Below are 23,132 nucleotides of genomic sequence, written 5' to 3'. Positions count from 1 at the left end.
TAATTATATCGGAATCAGAGGAAAATAGGAATCATCCGTGTTTGTATATGTGTGTGCATGCATTTGTATATGTATGAATATGTGTGTTTGTGTGCGTATATAATAAAAATATTGAGACAGAAAATGTACATAAAAATATAGGACAGAGCTGGGATTGTTTGTAGGTATTTGAACAAACATTCAAATCATATGACGCGTCTTGTATGCATAAATTTTCATGATAGAAATCGGAAAAAAAAAAATGATGCAATTTTAAAATGAAAGAAATAATTCTTTTTAGATATTTTTACAGAATATTAAAAAATAATTTTATTTTAAAAGTGTATCAGTTTTTACTTTCAATTTCTATCATAAAAATTCACACACACAAGATACTTCATAAAGAAATGATATATAGCTTTTAAAAGCTATAACTGATCACCAAACGTGCCTCTTACCCTCAGTCAAAAACACTAATATTACTACTCAAATCACTGACTACTAATTTAGTAACAGATAATTTTTTTTTTTCGATAGGTCACCCTCTCCACTTCCATACATCACATCATGTACATATTCCTGATGGACTCTGCTGACTAGTAATAGCAGAAGCTCCATAAACCTATGACATCTACACGTAAGTGATGACATCTATATATATAAAAGCGAAAATGTGTGTATGTATGTTCGCTTTTCCTCGATGTCCACGAAAGGCTTCTTTCAGAGAAGCGCTTGCTCGCTTCACAACTTTATAAAACTTTTTATATCATCTATAAATTGTAATATATACGAATTATCCACGGAGCTCGCCTCTATTTAATTTTATTGACTTTCAAACGTTAATTATTCCACATTTCCCCGCATCGGCACGCGTTACATTCGGTTTTCGGTATAAAAAAAGCTAACCTCGACTCTAATCACAGGCCCAGAGCCAGTTTGGTCAATGTCGACTTCGTCATATCAGACTGTAGCTTTCATTTCGCTCCTCCTAATAAACAGGGAGCGGGTTTTTAAAAACAAACAAACCCATTTATTCAAAACCGTCCCGCACAAAATAACTGCTGAATACCTATCGCTGTCACGTCAATCAAAAACGCGCACCTGTTTTTTTTAAAACACTTTACTATTTTCCAACTGCGCGTCGTCAACGCTTCGAGTTTTTTTCACATACCCCAAAAAACACCCAGGCAACGCCGGGTACCCCTCGTACCATTTGGTTTTCGGTATTAAAAAAAAGCGAAACTCGACTCTAATCACAGGCCCAGAGCCAGTGAACGTTTGGTCAATGTCGACTTCGTCATATCAGACGGGGGAGCGGGTTTTTAAAAACAAACAAACCGATTTATTGACCTCATTAAAAACTGTCCCGCACAGAATTCTAACTGCTGAATACCTATCACCGTCACGTCAATCAAAAACGTGCACCTGTTTTATTTTTTTCAAACTTTACTATTTTCCAACTGCGCGTCGTAAAAGATCCGTTTTTTTTTTTCACGGGCACCTGTTTTTTTTCACACACACCTACAAACACCCGGGCAACGCCGGGTACCCCTTGCTAGTCTATAAATATAAAAGCGAAAATGTATGTATGTATGTATGTGTGTTCGCTTTTTCTGTGTGTCTACAAAAGGCTTCTTTCAGAGAAGCGGTCGCTCGCTTCACAACTTTTAAAAACTTTTTATATCACATATAAATCGTAATATCTCACACTTAACAACGAAGCTCGCCTGTCTATTTAATTTGCTCGATTTTGGGAAGATAAATATTCAATATTTGTTGCTCGCCGCATGTGGGTTAGTCTTTTTCCTATAACATCTTGGGGGGGGGGGGGAGCGTTCAGCAGTAAATGAAATCCCGCAGTCAAACTTGACCTCATTAACTTATTAAAATGAGCACCTGCTAAATCCAAATAATTAAATAAATTCAAACGTGTTTCCGTAAGGATGTCGCGGTGGGGCAATCGTTAACGTTGCACATTTTTTTTTTTTCACAACTTTGCCTCAACAGTTCGGGTTCGATTCTCATACTTACTTTTTTTTTTTTTAACCTGCCCACACACCTCCAAACACCCGGGCAACGCCGGGTACCCCTCGCTAGTATTATTATAAAATAGCAACCAGATCAGTGTCCTAGTGTTACCATGAAAAGTAGAGGAACCCAAGAAACCCTTGGCCTAACCAGACTCGAATAAAGGCATCTCCTATGAGGCTACGAAGTCTATTTTGAACTCTATCAAGGCAGAATAAGTCCTTTCTAGCAGCTCCTGCCCAGATGTGGCAACAATATTCCATCCTTGGACGTACCTGGCTCTTATATAGATAGAGAATTGCATCAGCAGTGAAATATCTACTGGATCGATAGAAGGATCCCACCATTTTTCCAGCGGCCTTGGCAACAGATTTGATGTACGTGTTCCATTTAAGATCAGGAGTAATGGTCAAGCTCAGAAGCTTGTCAAAACATGAAGCCTCCCCAAGACGAGAGCCATTCGTTTCAATTGATGCCAGCTGGGGATCAGAATGTTGATGTAAAGATACATCGCATTTAAACTTCTGCATGTCAGAAAAGCAGAAAGCAGAGGAAAATTCCAAAGTCTAGCAGTTCGAGGGAAGAAACTATTATATGAAAGCTTCCTAGCATTTAGGGACCTCTACAGTGAAGGGGTGGGATTTTGCTGCTTGTTGGGTTAATCGGGGATATGTACATCAAGAGGATACAAGTGCAAGGAGTTCATCAAAGCTCATTCCATTAAATACTTGTAAAACAGGCACAGGAATGCAACATTGTGGTGATGCAACAGAGGTTGGAGCTTGGTTGATAGTACGGGGCCTAATTAGAGTGGAGACCCTGTTTTATTATGATAAAAAGTTCTATTTATGCTTATCCCTATGCTAATAAAATAATACTGACTTTTGCCCTGAAACTTCTGACAGTATAGGAAAACAATGAAATAATTCCTATGCAAATCTTTAGCACTCATCATTTCAGTAGATACCATAGTATGTTTCCATGCAAGAATATGGACATTTTGTCACCACTTAATAATAATTACTTTTTATCCTACTAGACTAAATCGCTTAAATACGTAATCCCACACAGATAGTAGCAAACAGTTTCACTCATATGAAATTAAGTCCTCCCACTGAACCAAGAACGCTGCATGATTTTATTCATATGATACATATCTACATGTCACTGTAAAGTTAATCGCCTTCTTAAATACAACCATTGACTACATACTATGTTAACCTTAAAACGTTAATTAATAACCGAATTTGTTTTTTCGAACACAAAAAAAAAACACACACACACACATTCATAGTGGCAATTTAAATACAAATAACCAGACACAATGCAATGTGTTTTCCATTCTGCTAGATCTACAGCAGATGTGCTTATGGTTATATCTCATAGGATTAGCGAATCTCTCAATGGAAGCTTCCTTTCTAGGACAATTGCTCTTGATATATCAAAGGTGTTTTATAGGGTATGGCATAAAGGTCTACTTCACAAGACCTCCAGCCATGGTATAGCTAGAAATGTCTTCTCAATTATTAAATCATTTCTCTCTGACAGGTTCATAAGAGTAGTGGTTGATGGGCAGAAATCAGAAACTCAGAGTATTAATGCTGGAATCACTCAGGGGTCCATCCTAACTCCAACTCTCTTCCTGGTCTACATCAATAATCTTCCAAATCACATCCTTTGATGATTCGTAGACATTTATGCTGATGACACTACCATTTATGAAAGCACATCAAACGCCATAAACAACCAAGTTCTCTGATTCTCTTTCCTCTGACCTTGAAAATGTGGTACAATGGGGAAAAAAGTAGCTGGTTACTTTTTTCCATGTTTAAGCTTAACCATATTACTTTTCATGCTTGCATTTTTCAATGATTTTTCCAGGCTTCCAGTAAATTCAATTGTTCTTTGTTTAATTTCAATCTTATTTTTTTGCCTCCATAAACATACCATACACATATGTCGTAACAATGTACGGCACTCATCTGCTTTCAATAAAATCACCCCCTCAATTATCTCCCTTTCATTTTTTCATTCTCTGTTTCACTTGTTACTTCTTTTTGTGAGAGCAGTAAATTAGTAGTAACAGTAGTCACTGAAGTGATGTGGTTGCTATGGAAGCCAGTCATAAAGAACGTTGCTCACCTCCTTACGTTTTTTTTTTTTTTTTTTTAACGATTTTGAACACCAGAAAATTCATCATAACTTTTGTTTTACCGAACGAAATTGAAATTTTTTTTTCACTATATTTCCATAACTGAGAAGGTGATCTATAAACTGTAATAATTGTTTGAAATTTGGTAGAAAAATGAGTGAGCAGTGAATCTTTAAAGCAGTTCTAAATGACTAAAACGGCCACTTAACCATATATTCAAACACTACTGTGTTTGAATTATATATGTATAAGTTAGAAAAATATATATGGCAATATATTTTTCTTACTACCTAGCTCTACCTATGTATTGAGCACTGTTGAAGTAAATACTTAGTTTACGCATAAAATTATACTTTTGTATATTAATTTATGTGATTTAATGAAGTAGTCATATATATATATATATATATATATATATATATTTCCATCCCTTTCCCAATTTGTTTTTTCACTACTCCACTTTATTTACCCCCAATTCTTCTAACCGTTTCTTTAACCTTTTCTCTACTACAACATACTTAGATTTTTTTTGTCTCATTTCTAAACAAATATCTTTAGGCCAGTTTTTTTTTTTTAAATTTGTAAATGTATATTCTTAGCTTTTTTCCTCTTTCGATGAGAAGCATTTAGCTTCAAAATGCTGTAGCCTAAAAAGGTCCTCTTTTTTTTTTTTATTCGTTTGCCTTATTGATCTGATGGTATAATAAAGTTCTGTTTAACTTAATTTTCATCTTTAACCAGGGAGAGCTTTTACTATCTTGATAGGCATGCTTTATTTAAAGATTGTATCTTTAGCAATTTTATCTATTATTATTTATGTAACTGTATCAATTTCAAATATATATATATATATATATATATATATATTACAAAAATCAAGGCATCAAAGAATGGGTTGATAGCAACAATTAGTATACTTCATCGTTGTTATCAACCATTCTTTGAAGTTTTGGTTTTTGTTAAAACAATATATGAATGCTAAATTATGAAATATGATAATTTTGTAGCTTACAGTTTAAGTCATTTCTTTTTGGCTTAAAACTTATTGGTATATGAACGATTACTGAATTATATAAACCCAGTAAAATTCGAAATACTACAAAAAAAAAAAAAGAAGACTATATATATATATATATATACTTCTTCAGAATAAAATTATCTAACAATCAACTGGTATGGAAACTTGTGATTATAAGATTTACAAGATATTACTGGCAGTAATATTCTATAAGTACTAACCCACCTAAATAAGAATTGCTCGATATACAAGATAGAACAAATAAATCAAATTTTAGTCATTCAATGAATTTAAAAATTTATGACGTGAAATATTTGCATTTCAAATCAAAAGATTCTTTGTCTTACATAGAATAATAAAAATTTTTTGATTTGAAATTCAACCACTTCACGTCATAAATTTTTAAATTCATTCAATGACTAAAATTTTATATATATATCTTTAAATAACAAAAGCAATTAATGTCTAATTCTGGTTAGGATCCTTTCCAACCCTCTAATATATTTTGTTGCTTTTTTTTTTTTTTTTACATAGGAATCACCACTTTTTTTTTTTTTACATAGGAATCACCACTTATAAAGGCCCGGAGGCCACTGGAGGATAAGGGTTATTGAGTGTATGGTAGTCACTAGGATTATAGTTAACTGAATTTTCCTTGGATTTTACTTGTGCAAATGGAAATTCAGTTAACTTTCTTGAAGTTATACGTTTGGATTTTACCGTCACTGGATTATTTATCTTTCACCAGACTATCCATTCATGTGTAATTACCCTTTTCTTCACCATATTCTCTCTGCTTCACTTTTTTTGTTTTTAAGTAAGATCTTTGACTTACTCGTTGTTTCATCAAATACTTTTGCATGCAAAATCCGATCCCGCATTTTGCTAATTCCTACTCTCTGATGAGAAGGAAAGTATTTCTTTGAAACTCCACGGATTAAGGACTATCCACTTATCTAGTGTTTCCTTTTCATATTAAATATGTTTTTAACTCATTTCAATGTGTTTTTTTAATATGTTTTATTAACTGTTTGCTCGTATTATAAGCTCTATTTCCTATTTGGTTTTATCGAGCTTTTACATCTGGCTGAGATAACTTTATAAATATTAATTCTTTAATATTTATAATATACTCTAATTTTACCATCTTGGATCATTTTGGTAAATTCAATTGTAATTTATATATATATATATATATATATATATATATATATATATATATATATATATATGTGTGTGTAATTATTTACTATAATAATTATTAAATGCCTACAGACACTAGTGTTTCATCCTTTCGGGAATATTCAGTGCAGGGTGTCACGATTAACACCAGTTGATAGATTTGAACCCGGCGACAGAAGCCATCTCTGGCTTCAGTAGCAAAGACCATATCCATTCTGCTACCGTTAACCGCATGAAATAACGTTGAAATTTAAACATTGTATTTTTACATGTTTTTTTTTTTTTATGTCAGTCAGAGTGATCTAATCATTATATGATGATCTATGCTTAAGAGCTAAATTGACCAACTTAATTCAACTGAAAGTGCTCAACGATAAGAAACAAGTTTCTTCAAGGAGCTGACATAATTATTTACTATAATATATATTAAATCCTGAAACAATGTTTCGTGGTAAACAACTGATGATCCTTTTAAGAAAATTGGTACTATTGTTAGTTCATGTAAGTGAAATAATTCAGCGATACTGGAGATTAATTGACTTACTGACAAAATCTTTCAACGAAGGACATTTTGTTTTTTAAAATAATTTTAAAGGTTTTAAAGAAACTTCCAAGACATATATGTATATATATATATGTCAGTAGAATACAAATATTTATGACAAAACATTTTGTAACTGTGATCCAAAAGTTTCCACACTCAACAATATTTACGCACGTGTACATGCATTTCAAAAATTCAATTTTATAATGATTTAAAAAAAAAAAAAAAGAAAACATTTTTGAAACACATGTACACATTAAAATATATTGTCGAACATAGAAATATTTTGGAGTACCATTAGAAATTTTGGGGGGTACCATTACAAACTATTAATGATGTCATAAATTTTCTTTTCTACTGAACTTAATTATATCAGCTCTGTTTGATATTGAGCATTAACTACTGAGCTTCAGCTTATCTGCAGGATCCATGATATTTTATAAAATATCCATGTTAATCTCACATAAATGGTTGTAGCTCTTTAAACTTTTCCTTATATATATTAGGTACATGTTCCAAATTTATATAAGGCAATATTCATTTCGAAAAATTGTTTCTTGATCAATTTATAAAATTATTATATTTATTCAATATCTGTTATCAAATTACTTTATGTATATATTGAGCTCTAGTAATATGTATATACTATTGAGCTATAAACCAAACCTTTATGTGAATTTAAATAAACCTAAATTTAAGAAGGAAAGTAAAATTTTGTAAATTAGAATTTAAAACATTATTCAACACAAAGGATACAGGTTGAAAATGAAAATTTCCCTTATTTCATGGAGTTTTAAAGAATGGCTGTTATCCTCAGAGGAAAAATAGTAAGCAAAATAAGGCCGGCCATAATTTTGCTGGTTAGCACATAAATGGAAATTCTTTTCCTTCTTATATGGATGCTCTATCTCGAATACTGAGCATTTTCATCTATTAAGATTTATATATCCACTTCCAGTTTCCAAAATTTTCTATTTTGTACATTTTAATTTCTGAACAATATGTATAAATATATATTTTATTAATATAGACAAATTTACAAGGTTGCAACACTGGACATGCTAATGTTTCAGACAGCTGATTGGTTAAAATCACAAATCTTTGTTAGGCGACTTAAAAAAACAAAAAAATTTGTCTTCCACAGAAGAAAACCAATGTCCAGCGTCATGACCTTGTAAATTTGTCTATATTAATAAAGATATCTTGCTATTGAGTACTCTTAATAACTTTGTTAAATTCATGAGTTCTTTTTTCTTGAATACCTATAACTTGGTATATGTAGATTTTTTTGTTGATTTTTAAATGATTAATAAGCTTATTAACTGTATTATCGTTTAAAAATCAACAACAAAAAAAAAAAAACTACACAAGTTAAAAAGCGATAAAAATAACACTTAAAATGATCTAGGACTTTGTAACATAACAGTTAATGCACCAGACCATAATACACATAGTCTCAGGTTTGATTCTTAGAAACATTCGAGCTACACTGATGAAAGATAGGATCTCCAAACATGTATGTATATATATATATATATATATATATATATATATATATATATATATATATATATATAGTTGAAGGAGTGAAGCTTTAGCCTTAGATAAATTACAAAACAATTAAGAAAATATACAAATTTTAGTTGTATTTTTTTTTATATTAAGACAATTGAAAAAAGTATTGAAACTAAAATATATACTTACCAAGTGCTTTTATTGCATATTCCACATTCTTGCGGGGAAACCCCATTTCCTCTAATTGAGCAACTACAGGAGGCATGGGCATCTGCGGGGAATTCTGTTTTAATTTCTTTGCTCTAGGGGCCTTATTGGATGATATCTGCGATAGTGAAGCTGAGTTGACCAAGTAAGGCACAATGTCCTCACTGTCTGAACTGGACTCAAGGCCATCCTGTGGCTGGCCTGAGACAGCAGTGAGGTACTGGCACACGGCCATTGCAGCAGCCTGAGAAAAAAAAAAAAAAATGATAAAAAATATATACTCACACACACACAAGTAGTAAAGTCCAAGTTTATATATGTATACTCAAATAGTGAGGTCATCATATATATATATATATATATATATATATATATATATATATGCAAATGGTGAGGTCACTATATATTATAAACATTTATTGAAAAAGTTAGAGTTATAAAGCCCCCTTACTGGATTTAAATTGAGCCCTATTTAGTGAATTAAGAAAAGAAGCAGTCAACTAGCATACATGCCTTATTCCAAACTTCCTGTTCATTGAATACTCTCATGGCTGTTGACTATGACAGCTCATTAACACGGCTTCATAAGTATTGTTTCCATTTGAAGGTGGCTGAGAAGAAAAACATAAGCCCACAAAGCCAAGGATGGCTTTCATAACTGGGGTTCAAATCTCCTGATGAGCAGTAATGACCACTTGCTAATATGATAATTTTCTAAGCATGAAATGCTAATGAATGTAGGTATTTAAAAAAAGAATCATAAAAAAGACATTAAAAAACTCCAGCAAAATCTTGAAAACTAGTCAATCCTTACAGTCACACAGGAACAAAACATTGACAATAAAATCCCCTTCCTAGACGTACTAATAGACTACAGCAATCCTACACAATCCATGACATCAATACATAAAAAAAAAAACCTACTAAGAACAACTTTTGTCTTCTCAATTACCACAGCGAATGGCCACAAAAATACAAAACAGCCCCTAAAAAAACAAAAAACAAAAAAACAATTCCAATATGCGTACAATATTTCCTCATCCAAAAAAAATATTCTATAAATAACTAACCAACAAACTTTAACAATTTTCCAAATGAAATAGTCGATTATAAGTAAAATCAGGAACAAAAATTAGAACGGGGACGGGTTGGCCTGGCAGCTCCGGAAGAGAGACTCCTCAGTTCCAAAACAGGTTGCTCAAAACAATTTTGTTTCAACACATTGAGTGATGAACAATTCGATAGAATTACTTTGTTAGATACGAAAAGTCTCAGTTTTCGGTAAGAAGGACAGTTTCTGGTGAAGACAACAACACCTCAAAGTAAGGAGAGATGAAGAGGGAAAGCCCACTCCTCACAAATTTGTTAGTTCGTCACAGAAACAATCACTTCAAAACTCCACTGATCTTCGCACTCAATAATAACACTGCCTCATCTACCAAGCGGTCTCCCGTCATCACCTTTATGCCAGCAAATGCCAACTAATTTGTATACAGCCAAGTTCACCTCTCACCAATCTTTGCAGATATGAGATCGCGTTTCACATAAGACCGACACACCGTAATGGCAGTGTTTCTTCCTCCAGATCAATTACTGCCCTGCACGCCAGACACAAACAAACCCTCTTACATCAAGAGCTAAGGTTGCTCTCACCATGTCCACATGAATCAACACATAAAACTTTTTTATAAGCCCTTTGCATAGGAACTGAACCCAACACTAATAAAAATGATAACTTTCAGCTATATTACAAAAAACAATTTCATACTTATAAACTCGATGAAAAAATAATGATGACCCAAATAAAACAATACACTTAACACATCAAACAAAATAAGATGATTAAACTAATAACATATTACATGAAATTCAAAACTGCTAACTTAATACTTAAAAACAATGAAAATATTAAACCTACACTGAACCAAACAAATGTAATATACAAATTCTGTCCTTTGGAGAATGTCCTCCTAACCCTAACCAATCTATGAATTCATATAATGCATATATTGGCCATACAATAGCAACCCTCTTCAGATGTCTCACATATCACTTGTCAGAAAACAGCGCAATTCAACGCAATATTATTTCTCATAATAAAAAACTAAAGTCAACCAAAATAGGAAATATATTAACCACTAATACTAAAATTACCAAAATAATTGCACACAGAAATTAAAATTACCAAAAGCAATAATAATTAAAAACATATAACCTAACAAAATAGCATTTAATACAAGTACTAACATATTTAACAATTTATATGTGTGTATATATATATATATATATATATATTATATGTGTGTGTGTGTGTGTGTGTGTGTGTATATAAACACACTTCCTTATCTTACTCTCCCTGACAAACAATTTAATCAAATAAATTTAAACAAATAAAAATAAAATAAATTATCTGATTAAAACAACTAAAAAAGTCTGATGTTGATTATGCATCAAAAGCGCTTGAGGAAAAATGGCTGACATGGAATCACTCTGCTACATAATTTGGTGTCAGAAACCAGGATAAATGTTTGACAAATTGAGAGAATCAGCAGAAAGGCAGAGAAAGGGAGAACTATGGCACATGCAACCAAATATACCTTGAACATTACTTGCTGCTAATATATATATATATATATATATATATATATATATATATATATATAGCCGCACTGATGAGTTGTGAAGCAGCGAAACAGCACTGTATGTGGATGACTATATGGTGAAGACAATATAATATATATCAATATACCTAAATGATGAAGTCACTAATATATATATAGTCAAATGTCAAGGTCACTAATATATATATATGTAGTCAAATGTCAAGGTCACTGATATATATATGTAGTCAAATGTCAAGGTCACTGATATATATATGTAGTCAAATGTCAAAGTCATTGTATATATAGTCAAATGTCAAGATCACTATATATATATATATATATGTCAAATGTCAAGATCACTATATATATATATATATATATATATATATATGTCAAATGTCAAGATCACTATATATATATATATATATATATATATATATATATACACATATAGTCAGATGTCAAGATCACTATATATATATAGTCAGATGTCAAGATCACTATATATATATATATATATATATATATATATATATATAGTCAAATGTCAAGATCACTATATATATATATATATATATATATATATATAGTCAAATGTCAAGATCACTATATATATATAGTCAAATGTCAAGGTCACTATATATATAGTCAAATGTCAAGGTCACATATTATATATATATATATATATATATATATATATATATATATAGTTAAATGTTAAGATCACTACACATTATATATAATAATGAGGTCACTATAATTATATATATTTTAATGCTGAGGTCACTATAATTATATATAATTAAACAGTGAAGTCACCATAAATAAGAATACAGTTTTTTACAGTGTAAAAATGCATATAAAGAAACTTCAATAGAATCTGTCCTGCGAATAACATCACGCTAAATATGGTTGTCACTCATGTTTTGTTTTCTCTTACCTCCATTTCTTCTCTGCTAAAAATGGCTTTTAATGGTGAAGGCTGTGTGGCAGCACTCATCAAATGTTGTAAAAGAGAAGTGTTCGTCAAAGGTTCCTGCTGCAAGCTGTTCAAATCTTCTTCTGTACTGCTGCTGCAGCCAACGCCAGTCTCCAATGATGACATAAACGCAAGGTCAGGCATGAGCACGGCTGGTTGCGATAGGACTTGATGCAGGTTATCCTGTCGACTGAATAAAACTCTTGCTGCTTTTAGCAGACCTAAACGGATTTGTTGTTTCCGTAAGAGTTTCACACTCAGACTGCAACCTGTAAAAAGTAAACACATATAACAAAGTACAAATTAAATTTACAATAAATAAATAAAATAATGCATTTTATATTTATTTAGACTTTGAATAAGGAACTCCTGTTGTATTTCCGCTGTGTTTAAAAGAATGACAACACACTGATATATGAAAATATAAGCAATATATCTTTATTGTTAATGACGGGTATGGATGATTGGCTGTTAGGAAAGAGATGCCCGCATGGGAATTCGCTGGGATGATTTTGTTTTTTTCAGGCCCAAATCATCAACCAGCAAAGATATTTTTTTCGGTTGCTATTATATAACCATTTGTGACCAACCATCCATTTTTGTTTCACTGAATTGACTTGACTTAGGTTACACCTGTGTTACCTTTTGCTGAAAATGATCTTTCACACATACTTTTAATTTATCTTCTTTTTTGACAATCGGTCAAGTTTGTTGTTTCTTCACAACAGGTGCCTGTGTCAGGCCCATAATTTTTATTCAAATAATGTTTTGGTACATTTGATAATTATTTTGTTGTTTCTTAGATTTGTCACAAGGTGTGTACTTTTTGTCAAAATGATTTATTAGTACATGCGGCCTAGATATTAACACTACTGCATCTTGCAACACACGAGACAAAGTGATTATTTGCAGTCGATCTTCAGTAGATCCTTCAACTTCTGACTGTTGCTTGCAAATCAGAATAACATGCATTTGACAAGCATACTTTTAAGTTTTTTTTTTCTTATTAGGAGATCACAGCTTATCAAGGACCAGAGACCACTCAAGGATGAGGTTTAGACATCAGTAATTATCCTTAATGGTATAAACTGTGTAGGATTTGATTATTCAAGAGAACTTGTTTACACTGGATTTGAAAATGACCATACTGTAGTCAGCTGGGAAGCAGACCCATGGTATTATGCTCCATATATGGGTAGTTCTAAGAAAGAAACAGTGCTCATGGAATTTTGCTTTTATGCACAGATAGAGAGTAAAGAAAATTGTTGATAGTGGTTGTAACTAGACGAGTGTTTGTTGTGAACGTTTAGTAGCAAGAATATTTTATATGAAAAAGTCAGTAGCTTGAAGCAAAACCACTAACATTTAGGAGGGAGACTTTTATTGGAGACTCTTATTGGATGGAAGAGTGGAATTACACACCAACTTATTTTTATAGTCAGCAAAATATATGATCATGTTTTGTTCACATATTGCAGTCCACAACAAGAAATAAAATATACAGAATTTAATATTATATTTAAATTTTTTGTGGAAGGGAGGAATTCTAACAAAATTAAAATGAAACATATAATAAACAATAAAAACTATAAAAAAAAGATAAAAACTATAAAAAAAGATGATAAAAACTATAAAAAAAGATGAAACCTACATAAAAAAGACAAAAACTACATAAGACAAAAACTACATAAAAAGACGAAAACTACATAAAGACGAAAACTACATAAAGACGAAAACTACATAAAGACGAAACCTACATATAAAGACGAAACCTATATAAAAAGACGAAACCTACATAAAAAGACGAAACCTACATAAAAAGACGAAACCTACATAAAAAGACGAAACCTACATAAAAACAAACCCTACATAAAAAATTACCCTATATAAAAAAATGAGAACTATATAAAAAAAATGAGAACTATATAAAAAAAATGAGAATTATATAAAAAAAATGAGAATTATATAAAAAAAATGAGAATTATATAAAAAAAATGAGAACTCCTATTATAAATTTCTGTCTGTCTGTGGTTTGTGTGTATGACGCGGTTTAAGTCAGCCTACAGGCAACCCACCCAGGCAATTTAGGTACCAAAATGAAGCTTATGACCCAGCTGATGTTTTAGTGGCATTTATATCCATGTTTGGTGTATGGAAATGCAAAAGAAATGTAAAGTAGTAGTGGTGATAGGAGTTAAATCGGTGGAAGTAGCAGCAGAGACAATAATAGTAGTGGTGATAGGAGTTAAATTGGTGGGAGTAGCATCAGCAGCCATTAGGCAAAGTGGTGGTGAGAGGCATTAAATCGGTGGGAGTAGCAGCAGTCAACAATTAATATTGGTTGAAAAATACAAGACTTTTTTATTTAAAAAAAAAAAAAAATTACTTCCATTTTCTCAGTCTGATTAACAAAACAAAAAATATGAACTTTCTCTGATTTTCAACCAAAAAAAAGAAAGTAAAAAGGTTTTGATTAATATTGGTTGAAAAATACAAGATTTTTTTTGTTTACTTTTTAAAAAAAATTACTTCCATTTTCTCCGTCTGATTAAAAAAAAAAAAAAAAAAAAAAAGAAAAAAAAGGGACTTTCTCTGATTTGACCCGAGTGGTCAGTTTAGACCACCGGGCATTAAATAAAATAATACTTTTACCCAAGTATCTCATACTTTTTTTCATTAATATTGGTTGAAAAATTACAAGATTTTTTTTTTTTTTACTTTTAAAAAATAAATACTTCCATTTTCTCCGTCTGATCAAAAAAAAAGTGGACTTTCCCCAATTTGCCCAGGGTTGTCAGTTTAGACCACCGGTCATTAAATAAAATAATACTTTTATCCATGTATCTCATACTTTTTATCATTATTATTGGTTGAAAAATACAATTATTATTATTTTTTTTTTTTTTACTTTTTAAAACTAATTACTTTCATTTTCTCTGTCTGATTACAAAAAAAAAAAAAATTGGACTTTCTCTGATTTGACCAGGGTGGTCAGTTTAGACCGCCCGTCATTAAATAAAATAATACTTTTACCATTGTATCTCATTTTTTTTTTTCGTTATTATTGGTTGAAAAAATACAAGATTTTTTTTGTTTACTTTTAAAAAATAAATACTTCCATTTTCTCCATCTGATTACAAAAAAATAAAAAAAATTGGACTTTCTCTGATTTGCCCAGAGTGGTCAGTTTAGACCACTGATCATTAAATAAAATAATACTTTTACCCATGTATCTCATATTTTTTTTTTTCGTTAATATTGGTTGAAAATACAAGATTTCTTTTTTGTTAAAGTATTTCAAGGAGACATCTTCTACAGGAGAACCAACGAAAAAAATAAGTAATTGCTAACTTTAGTTTCGTAAATATTGGTTGTGTAAATACACTGTACTTACTCGTTTTTCTTTCACAATATGCAACCATCTGGCTGCAACGGAGCTACTTGTATATAAAAAAGATGAGAACTCTATAAAAAAAAGATGAGAACTCTATAAAAAAAAGATGAGAACTCTATAAAAAAAAGATGAGAACTCTATAAAAAAAAGATGAGAACTCTATAAAAAAAAGATGAGAACTCTATAAAAAAAAGATGAGAACTCTATAAAAAAAAGATGAGAACTCTATAAAAAAAAGATGAGAACTCTATAAAAAAAAGATGAGAACTCTATAAAAAAAAGATGAGAACTCTATAAAAAAAAGATGAGAACTCTATAAAAAAAAGATGAGAACTCTATAAAAAAAAGATGAGAACTCTATAAAAAAAAGATGAGAACTCTATAAAAAAAAGATGAGAACTCTATAAAAAAAAGATGAGAACTCTATAAAAAAAAGATGAGAACTCTATAAAAAAAAGATGAGAACTCTATAAAAAAAAGATGAGAACTCTATAAAAAAAAGATGAGAACTCTATAAAAAAAAAGATGAGAACTCTATAAAAAAAAAGATGAGAACTCTATAAAAAAAAAGATGAGAACTCTATAAAAAAAAAGATGAGAACTCTATAAAAAAAAAGATGAGAACTCTATAAAAAAAAGATGAGAACTCTATAAAAAAAGATGAGAACTCTATAAAAAAAAGATGAGAACTCTATAAAAAAAAGATGAGAACTCTATAAAAAAAGATGAGAACTCTATAAAAAAAAGATGAGAACTCTATAAAAAAAAGATGAGAACTCTATAAAAAAAAGATGAGAACTCTATAAAAAAGAAAAAAGAACTCTATAAAAAAAAGATGAGAACTCTATAAAAAAGATGATGAGAACTCTATAAAAAAAGATGATGAGAACTCTATAAAAAAAGATGATGAGAACTCTATAAAAAAAGATGATGAGAACTCTATAAAAAAAGATGATGAGAACTCTATAAAAAAAGATGATGAGAACTCTATAAAAAAAGATGATGAGAACTCTATAAAAAAAGATGAGAACTCTATAAAAAAAGATGAGAACTCTATAAAAAAAGATGAGAACTCTATAAAAAAAGATGATGAGAACTCTATAAAAAAAGATGATGAGAACTCTATAAAAAAAGATGATGAGAACTCTATAAAAAAAGATGATGAGAACTCTATAAAAAAAGATGATGAGAACTCTATAAAAAAAGATGATGAGAACTCTATAAAAAAAGATGATGAGAACTCTATAAAAAAAGATGAGAACTCTATAAAAAAAGATGATGAGAACTCTATAAAAAAAGATGATGAGAACTCTATAAAAAAAGATGATGAGAACTCTATAAAAAAAGATGATGAGAACTCTATAAAAAAAGATGATGAGAACTCTATAAAAAAAGATGATGAGAACTCTATAAAAAAAGATGATGAGAACTCTATAAAAAAAGATGATGAGAACTCTATAAAAAAAGATGATGAGAACTCTATAAAAACAGATGATGAGAACTCTATAAAAACAGATGATGAGAACTCTATAAAAACAGATGATGAGAACTCTATAAAAACAGATGAGAACTCTATAAAAAAAGATGAGAACTCTATAAAAAAAGATGAGAACTCTATAAAAAAAGATGAGAACTCTATAAAAAAAGATGATGACTCTATAAAAAAAGATGAGAACTCTATAAAAAAAGATGATGAGAAATCTATAAAAAAAGATGATGAGAAATCTATAAAAAAAGATGAGAACTCTATAAAAAAAGATGAGAACTCTATAAAAAAAGATGAGAACTCTATAAAAAAAGATGAGAACTCTATAAAAAAAGATGAGAACTCTATAAAAAAAGATGAGAACTCTATAAAAAAAGATGAGAACTCTATAAAAAAAGATGAGAACTCTATAAAAAAAGATGAGAACTCTATAAAAAAAGATGAGAACTCTATAAAAAAAGATGAGAACTCTATAAAAAAAGATGAGAACTCTATAAAAAAAGATGAGAACTCTATAAAAAAAGATGAGAACTCTATAAAAAAAGATGAGAACTCTATAAAAAAAGATGAGAACTCTATAAAAAAAGATGAGAACTCTATAAAAAAAGATGAGAACTCTATAAAAAAAGATGAGAACTCTATAAAAAAAGATGATGAGAACTTTATAAAAAAAGATGAGAACTTTATAAAAAAAGATGAGAACTTTATAAAAAAAGATGAGAACTCTATAAAAAAAGATGAGAACTCTATAAAAAAGATGAGAACTCTATAAAAAAAATAAGTATATAAAAATGAAAACTTAAAAAAAGATGAAAACTTAAAATTAATTAAAAATAAATGTATAAAATAAATAAGTGAAAAACATAAAAGAAAAAAAATCAAAAATGTGTTTTAAACAACAACTAGTTATTCTTACCAAAGCTTTTTTTCTCTGTACTTGTTCCAGCCGACTCAACACTGTTGAGACTACTTATCAAGGAAATCTTCTCTCGTTCCTTTTCGGTTTTAAATCCAGCTCCAGCCAAACTGACCAGTTTTACCCAAGTATTAATCACACTATCAGTCATTGGTAATTTGTCAACAGAAAATTCCATGTGAGTAACCTTAAAAAAAAATTCAAGAAAAAAAGATTCATTTCATTTATTCATGTTCACTCTATACACAAGGCGTGAAGCCACTTCATGTAAGGAGCTAATAAGAATCAAAGACAATTACTGCAAAGACACAAAATGTCTATTGACTTTAGTCTCGCGAAGACCAAGACTGTAGGTAGGAGGAAAACAATGAGCAAGTGGAGGCTTGAGGGGGGAAAAAACCCTATTGTTTATGAAGGTTATTATATTGGAGTATGAAACCAGCAGATTTGTGAAGAGCACTAGACCAACTAGTTAAACGAGCTAAAACAAAGGAAGCAGTATGGAGTACTGTTGTCATATTTAGGTTGATGATTCCCTGTCCCATTTGGGAGGTGTTAATAACACTCAGAAGCGAACCTGCAATTTAGTTTTCCTCTACTCTTTCTACTTCTCAGCACCCTTCCCTCTCTCAGATATCATGTTGCAAATGTCAGTTACTTCCATAAATATTATTATGAGTTGTCTGATCTATTCTCTGCTTCCTTTATTCCAGCTCATTTGACTCTGTAATTCTAGTGGTCTTCATCAATTAGCCATTCATATAGCTTGTTATAATACAACTTCCTATTCCAGTAGCTTCTTTCCAAGAATTGCAAGCTTGTGGAACTCTTTATGCTGACTACTTTCCTCCTACCTATTGGCCTTCTTCTGTCTTCGAATTAACGATCTTTTGTTCTTTTTAGCTCATTGCATCAAGTAGCTTACTGTGTTATCTGGAGTGATTTCCATATAAAGGAGGGTGGATCTTATTTATAATAAATTTCTAAAATTTAATCAAACTTAGATTAAAGCAGTTCGTCCGTCATAATGATTAAGACCACTTGATCATCCTAGGGATGATGGATGACTAGGAGTTTAAAAAAGAAGCTGATTTGCGCTGGGGCCAGTCTCATACTCTCGTCCAAACCAACTGGATCCAGCAGCAAGACAAGATCGTGCCAAAAGTGTCAACGTCCTCCAACATGCAGCATCAATTATTCTCAAATGTTTACTCATCTGATATTGATAAGGCTCAATGTTGCTCAACTTTGGTGGTCTAATGAGAACCGGTGAGTCAACAGGATTATGCTGTATATCTCTCTCTCTCCACACATATATGTATGTGTACATATATATATGTATGCACACACATATATATATATGTGTATATATATATATATATACACACATGTATGTACATATATATATATATATATATATACATACATGTTTATATATAAAGGGTGTGTGTTTACATCGGTGATCTTTTGAACCAACGCATTTCAGGTGAAAACATTATTACATACTTATGTGCCATGTTAAAATTAGTAGAGAAGAAAAAAAAAAAAAAGAAAACTTACAGGGATAAGATCATTCATCCTGCACATCTTATGACCAATCTCTGGAAACTGCACATGTATTTTACCAGATGGACGGATGTTGGCAATGGTTCCAAACCTAAAGTCTGAATGAATTACAAGACCTCCAAGACGTGGCTGAAGACCAATACCACCTATCACAGCTAAAACAGCCATAATTGAAGCCTGGGTATCTTGAACATCAATATTAAGATCATCCTGGTAAAAAAAAATGAATTTAGTTAAATAAAAAAGAAATTAACTTCATTCATTAATTAAGAAATTGACTTCATTCATTAATTAAGAAATTAACTTCATTCATTAATTAAGAAATTAACTTCATTCATTAATTAAGAAATTAACTTCATTCATTAAGAAATTAACTTCATTCATTAAGAAATTAACTTCATTCATTAAGAAATTAACTTCATTCATTAAGAAATTAACTTCATTCATTAAGAAATTAACTTCATTCATTAAGAAATTAACTTCATTCATTAAGAAATTAACTTCATTCATTAAGAAATTAACTTCATTCATTAATAAAGAATTTAATTCATCAATTAAGCAATTAACTTCATTAATTAAAAAAAAAAACTTTATTAAAAAAATTAACAAATCAATATCAAAATCAATCCTAAAAATGAAAAAAAAAAGTGGTAATCATGTAAAGTGAAGTGAGATAAAGTCATTATTTGCATCCTTCAAACTATTATTCTCATCACAAGTGATATTTTCACATTTCCATCAATATAACCTCCAACCATCTTCAGATATATCTTATCAAAGTCGGGAACCTTTCTACTTGACTATAGAATCTGCACAGAATTTCTAACGGAACCCTTCATTTAATTCACTGGTGTTAGCAGGCTCTCATTCCCTCAGCTCCAACTGGATAGAAGTCTTAAGACATTCACAATTGTATTCTGAGTATTACCAGCACCAAAGATTGAACCTTCAACCCCAGAAGATTGTAACTTATAACTGAATTTTACTAAGTACTTTATCCGTTTGTCACGAGTCCTTGTGGATAATTCTAATATGAATTTTAGGAGCCTTAGATACACCCGAACGAAGTTTGAGGTTATAGAAACCAAAACGTTGTGAAAATAACACTCAAGATGAGAAGAGTCGTCTGAAGAATCCAAAGAATCCATCCTCATCTCAAAAATTCATTTCTATTCATTACACATTAGAGTCTTTACTTTTAGTTTTGTTTCCCAATTTTTTTTTCTTGTAAATGGAAATGTTGTCAACATAACAAAATAGTTAAAAGAAACGACAATATTGAAAGATTTCAAAAAAATTTTTATCATAAAATATTTGGTAATAATCAGCTAACGTACTTCTTAATTTCTGGAAGCGAATAGTTTCCCTTACCAAACTTTCATAAAAAACACCCGTCCAACTGAAACCACTATCAATAATTTCCCCCACTCTTTATCTATGCCTAAACCTAAACATAGATTCCATGAACAAGGCTTCTTTCTTGGAACTACACACCTGTGGAACTGTCTTCCATTTTCCTGCTTTCCAGCGGATAACGATATGGTTATCTTTAAGTCCAACATAAACAAGTTCTTGATAAGCCACTCCCTTAAGTAATCCAATTTACCAAATTTCCACTACTAACAATTACGATATTTTCCCATTGACTACTGTACACTTATTAACCCTGACTCTCTAGTGGCTTCTGAGTCTTGATAAGTGGTGACTACTTTGTAAAAAAAAAAAAAAAAAATTCAGTTCCTTCACTTATATTGTTCTTCAGTATTTCTATTGTAAAGCGATTTATTCTAATAAAATATAAGAAAAGGACATTGAGAAATCTACAATAAAAATTAACAAAATTATACAGATAAGAACACAAGTTGCACTTTTAATAACAAAATAAGTTTTTATTTTATTTGAAATTTTATAAGAAATACATTTATGAAAATATAAAAATAAGTTTTTAAATTTTACGTACAAAATATTTTTTATTTAAACTTATATAATAAATATATGTTTATAAAATTAAAAAAAACAAAAGTTTGTTTTTATAATTTTATAAACATAAGTTTTTATTTGAATTTATATAAAAAATATGTTTATGAAAGTATAAAAATAAAATTATTGAAATCAAAATAAAAGTGAAGGAAGTGGTAGCGCTATGCCAGAAGTTAGGAAGAATGTTAGCTGACTATAACCAAATATTCATTAACATAATGTGTCGCACCAGGATGTTAATGTGGTGTTAAGTTCCCAAATTTTCAAGGTATACCTCATCTCCAGGAGGAAGAATGAGAAAAAAATATGTGCAATCACTCGGTGGATCTGTGTTTTTAAATATATTTTAATATTTTCACTAGCAGCTCTTGTAGAAGTTTCACTGTGGACTCTTTCATATGTAATATATTGATATTGGCATTCTGTGGATGTTCAGCGTAAATGGAGATACACTGATATTATTATAGCTCTTTTGTTAAAACTGCAAAAGTATTTATCTAAGTTAGCAGGGACACCCAACATAGCCCAGTCATAAAATATGCTGAAATATATTTTAATTTATGCAGATTTCATATATATTATTATAGAGTCAATTTTCTATGGATTCTTATTCATTATGAAGTTGTGATTTCAAAAATAAAATAAAAACTAATAATATCCATATGACGGGTGCATCAGTTTGAACCGAAACCAAAACTTATGAAAAAAAAAAAAATTTTATATATATATATATATATATATATATATATATACACAGGGTGTCCATACAGTTACTATACAGACACCCTGTAATATATTAACAGTTGTATTAAAATATTTATTTGTAACAAAAGATGCTTGATTAAATAAACCTGTAAAAAAAAATAAATATTAACTATTAATACAAATATAATACAATAAAACAATAAGACTGTATAGTAACTTTATGGACACCCTGTGTGTGTATATATATATATATATATATATATATATATATATATATATATATATGTATGTATGTATATCTCGTTTTCTTTAACCTTTATATCTTTTTCTTCAATTTCCCCTGCTATGTGACTTCTATTTAATCAATTTTTTATTATAATTTTCCATGTCTAACTGACTTTACCAAATAGGGTGAATACTGTTATATCTATTTGCTAATATTTCTCCTCTGAAGAGATGGTAGGCATCGAACCCTTTAGGATAAGGAGACAAAATTTCTAAAGTATTCTTTGATTTACTTGGAATAATAAAAAATCCTTGATTTGATTAAAGGTTTTTTTTTAATTTCATTGAATCACTATAATTTGCTTTATATATATATATATATATATATATATATATATATATATATATATGCGTATGTGGGTGTAGGTGTGTGTATATATATATATATATATATATATATATATATATAAAAGCGAAAATGTATGTGTGTATGTATGTACGCTTTTCCCCGATGTCCACAAAAGGCTTCTTTCAGAGAAGCGCTTGCTCGGTTCACAACTTCTTAAAACTTTTTATATCATCTATAAATTGTAATATCTCAGAGTTACCCACGGAGCTCGCCTGTCTATTTAATTTTATTGACTTTCAAACGT

At 30.1% G+C, this 23,132-nt stretch overlaps 1 protein-coding gene across 5 annotated transcripts in view; it reads right to left on the bottom strand.

Moving 5' to 3' along the window:
• The window catches only part of LOC145268339 (E3 ubiquitin-protein ligase HERC2-like), a 500,726-nt gene that overhangs the window by 233,112 nt on the left and 244,482 nt on the right, over positions 1-23,132 (bottom strand). For all 5 annotated transcript variants that reach the window (XM_080123842.1, XM_080123845.1, XM_080123844.1 and 2 more), the window contains 4 exons: positions 19,564-19,779; positions 18,004-18,190; positions 12,169-12,476; positions 8,608-8,869 (listed from right to left, as the gene is read on the bottom strand). In XM_080123842.1, coding sequence (XP_079979968.1) covers positions 8,608-8,869; positions 12,169-12,476; positions 18,004-18,190; positions 19,564-19,779 — 973 coding nt within the window. The remainder of the gene's footprint in view (positions 1-8,607; positions 8,870-12,168; positions 12,477-18,003; positions 18,191-19,563; positions 19,780-23,132) is intronic.

This window comes from Euprymna scolopes, chromosome 43, assembly GCF_053919585.1.
Source record: "Euprymna scolopes isolate OS-2025 chromosome 43, ASM5391958v1, whole genome shotgun sequence".
In the NCBI taxonomy this organism is placed as follows: domain Eukaryota; kingdom Metazoa; phylum Mollusca; class Cephalopoda; order Sepiida; family Sepiolidae; genus Euprymna; species Euprymna scolopes.
The sequence above is the reverse complement of the archived record's forward strand: the minus strand, read 5'-3'. Positions and strand labels throughout refer to the sequence as shown.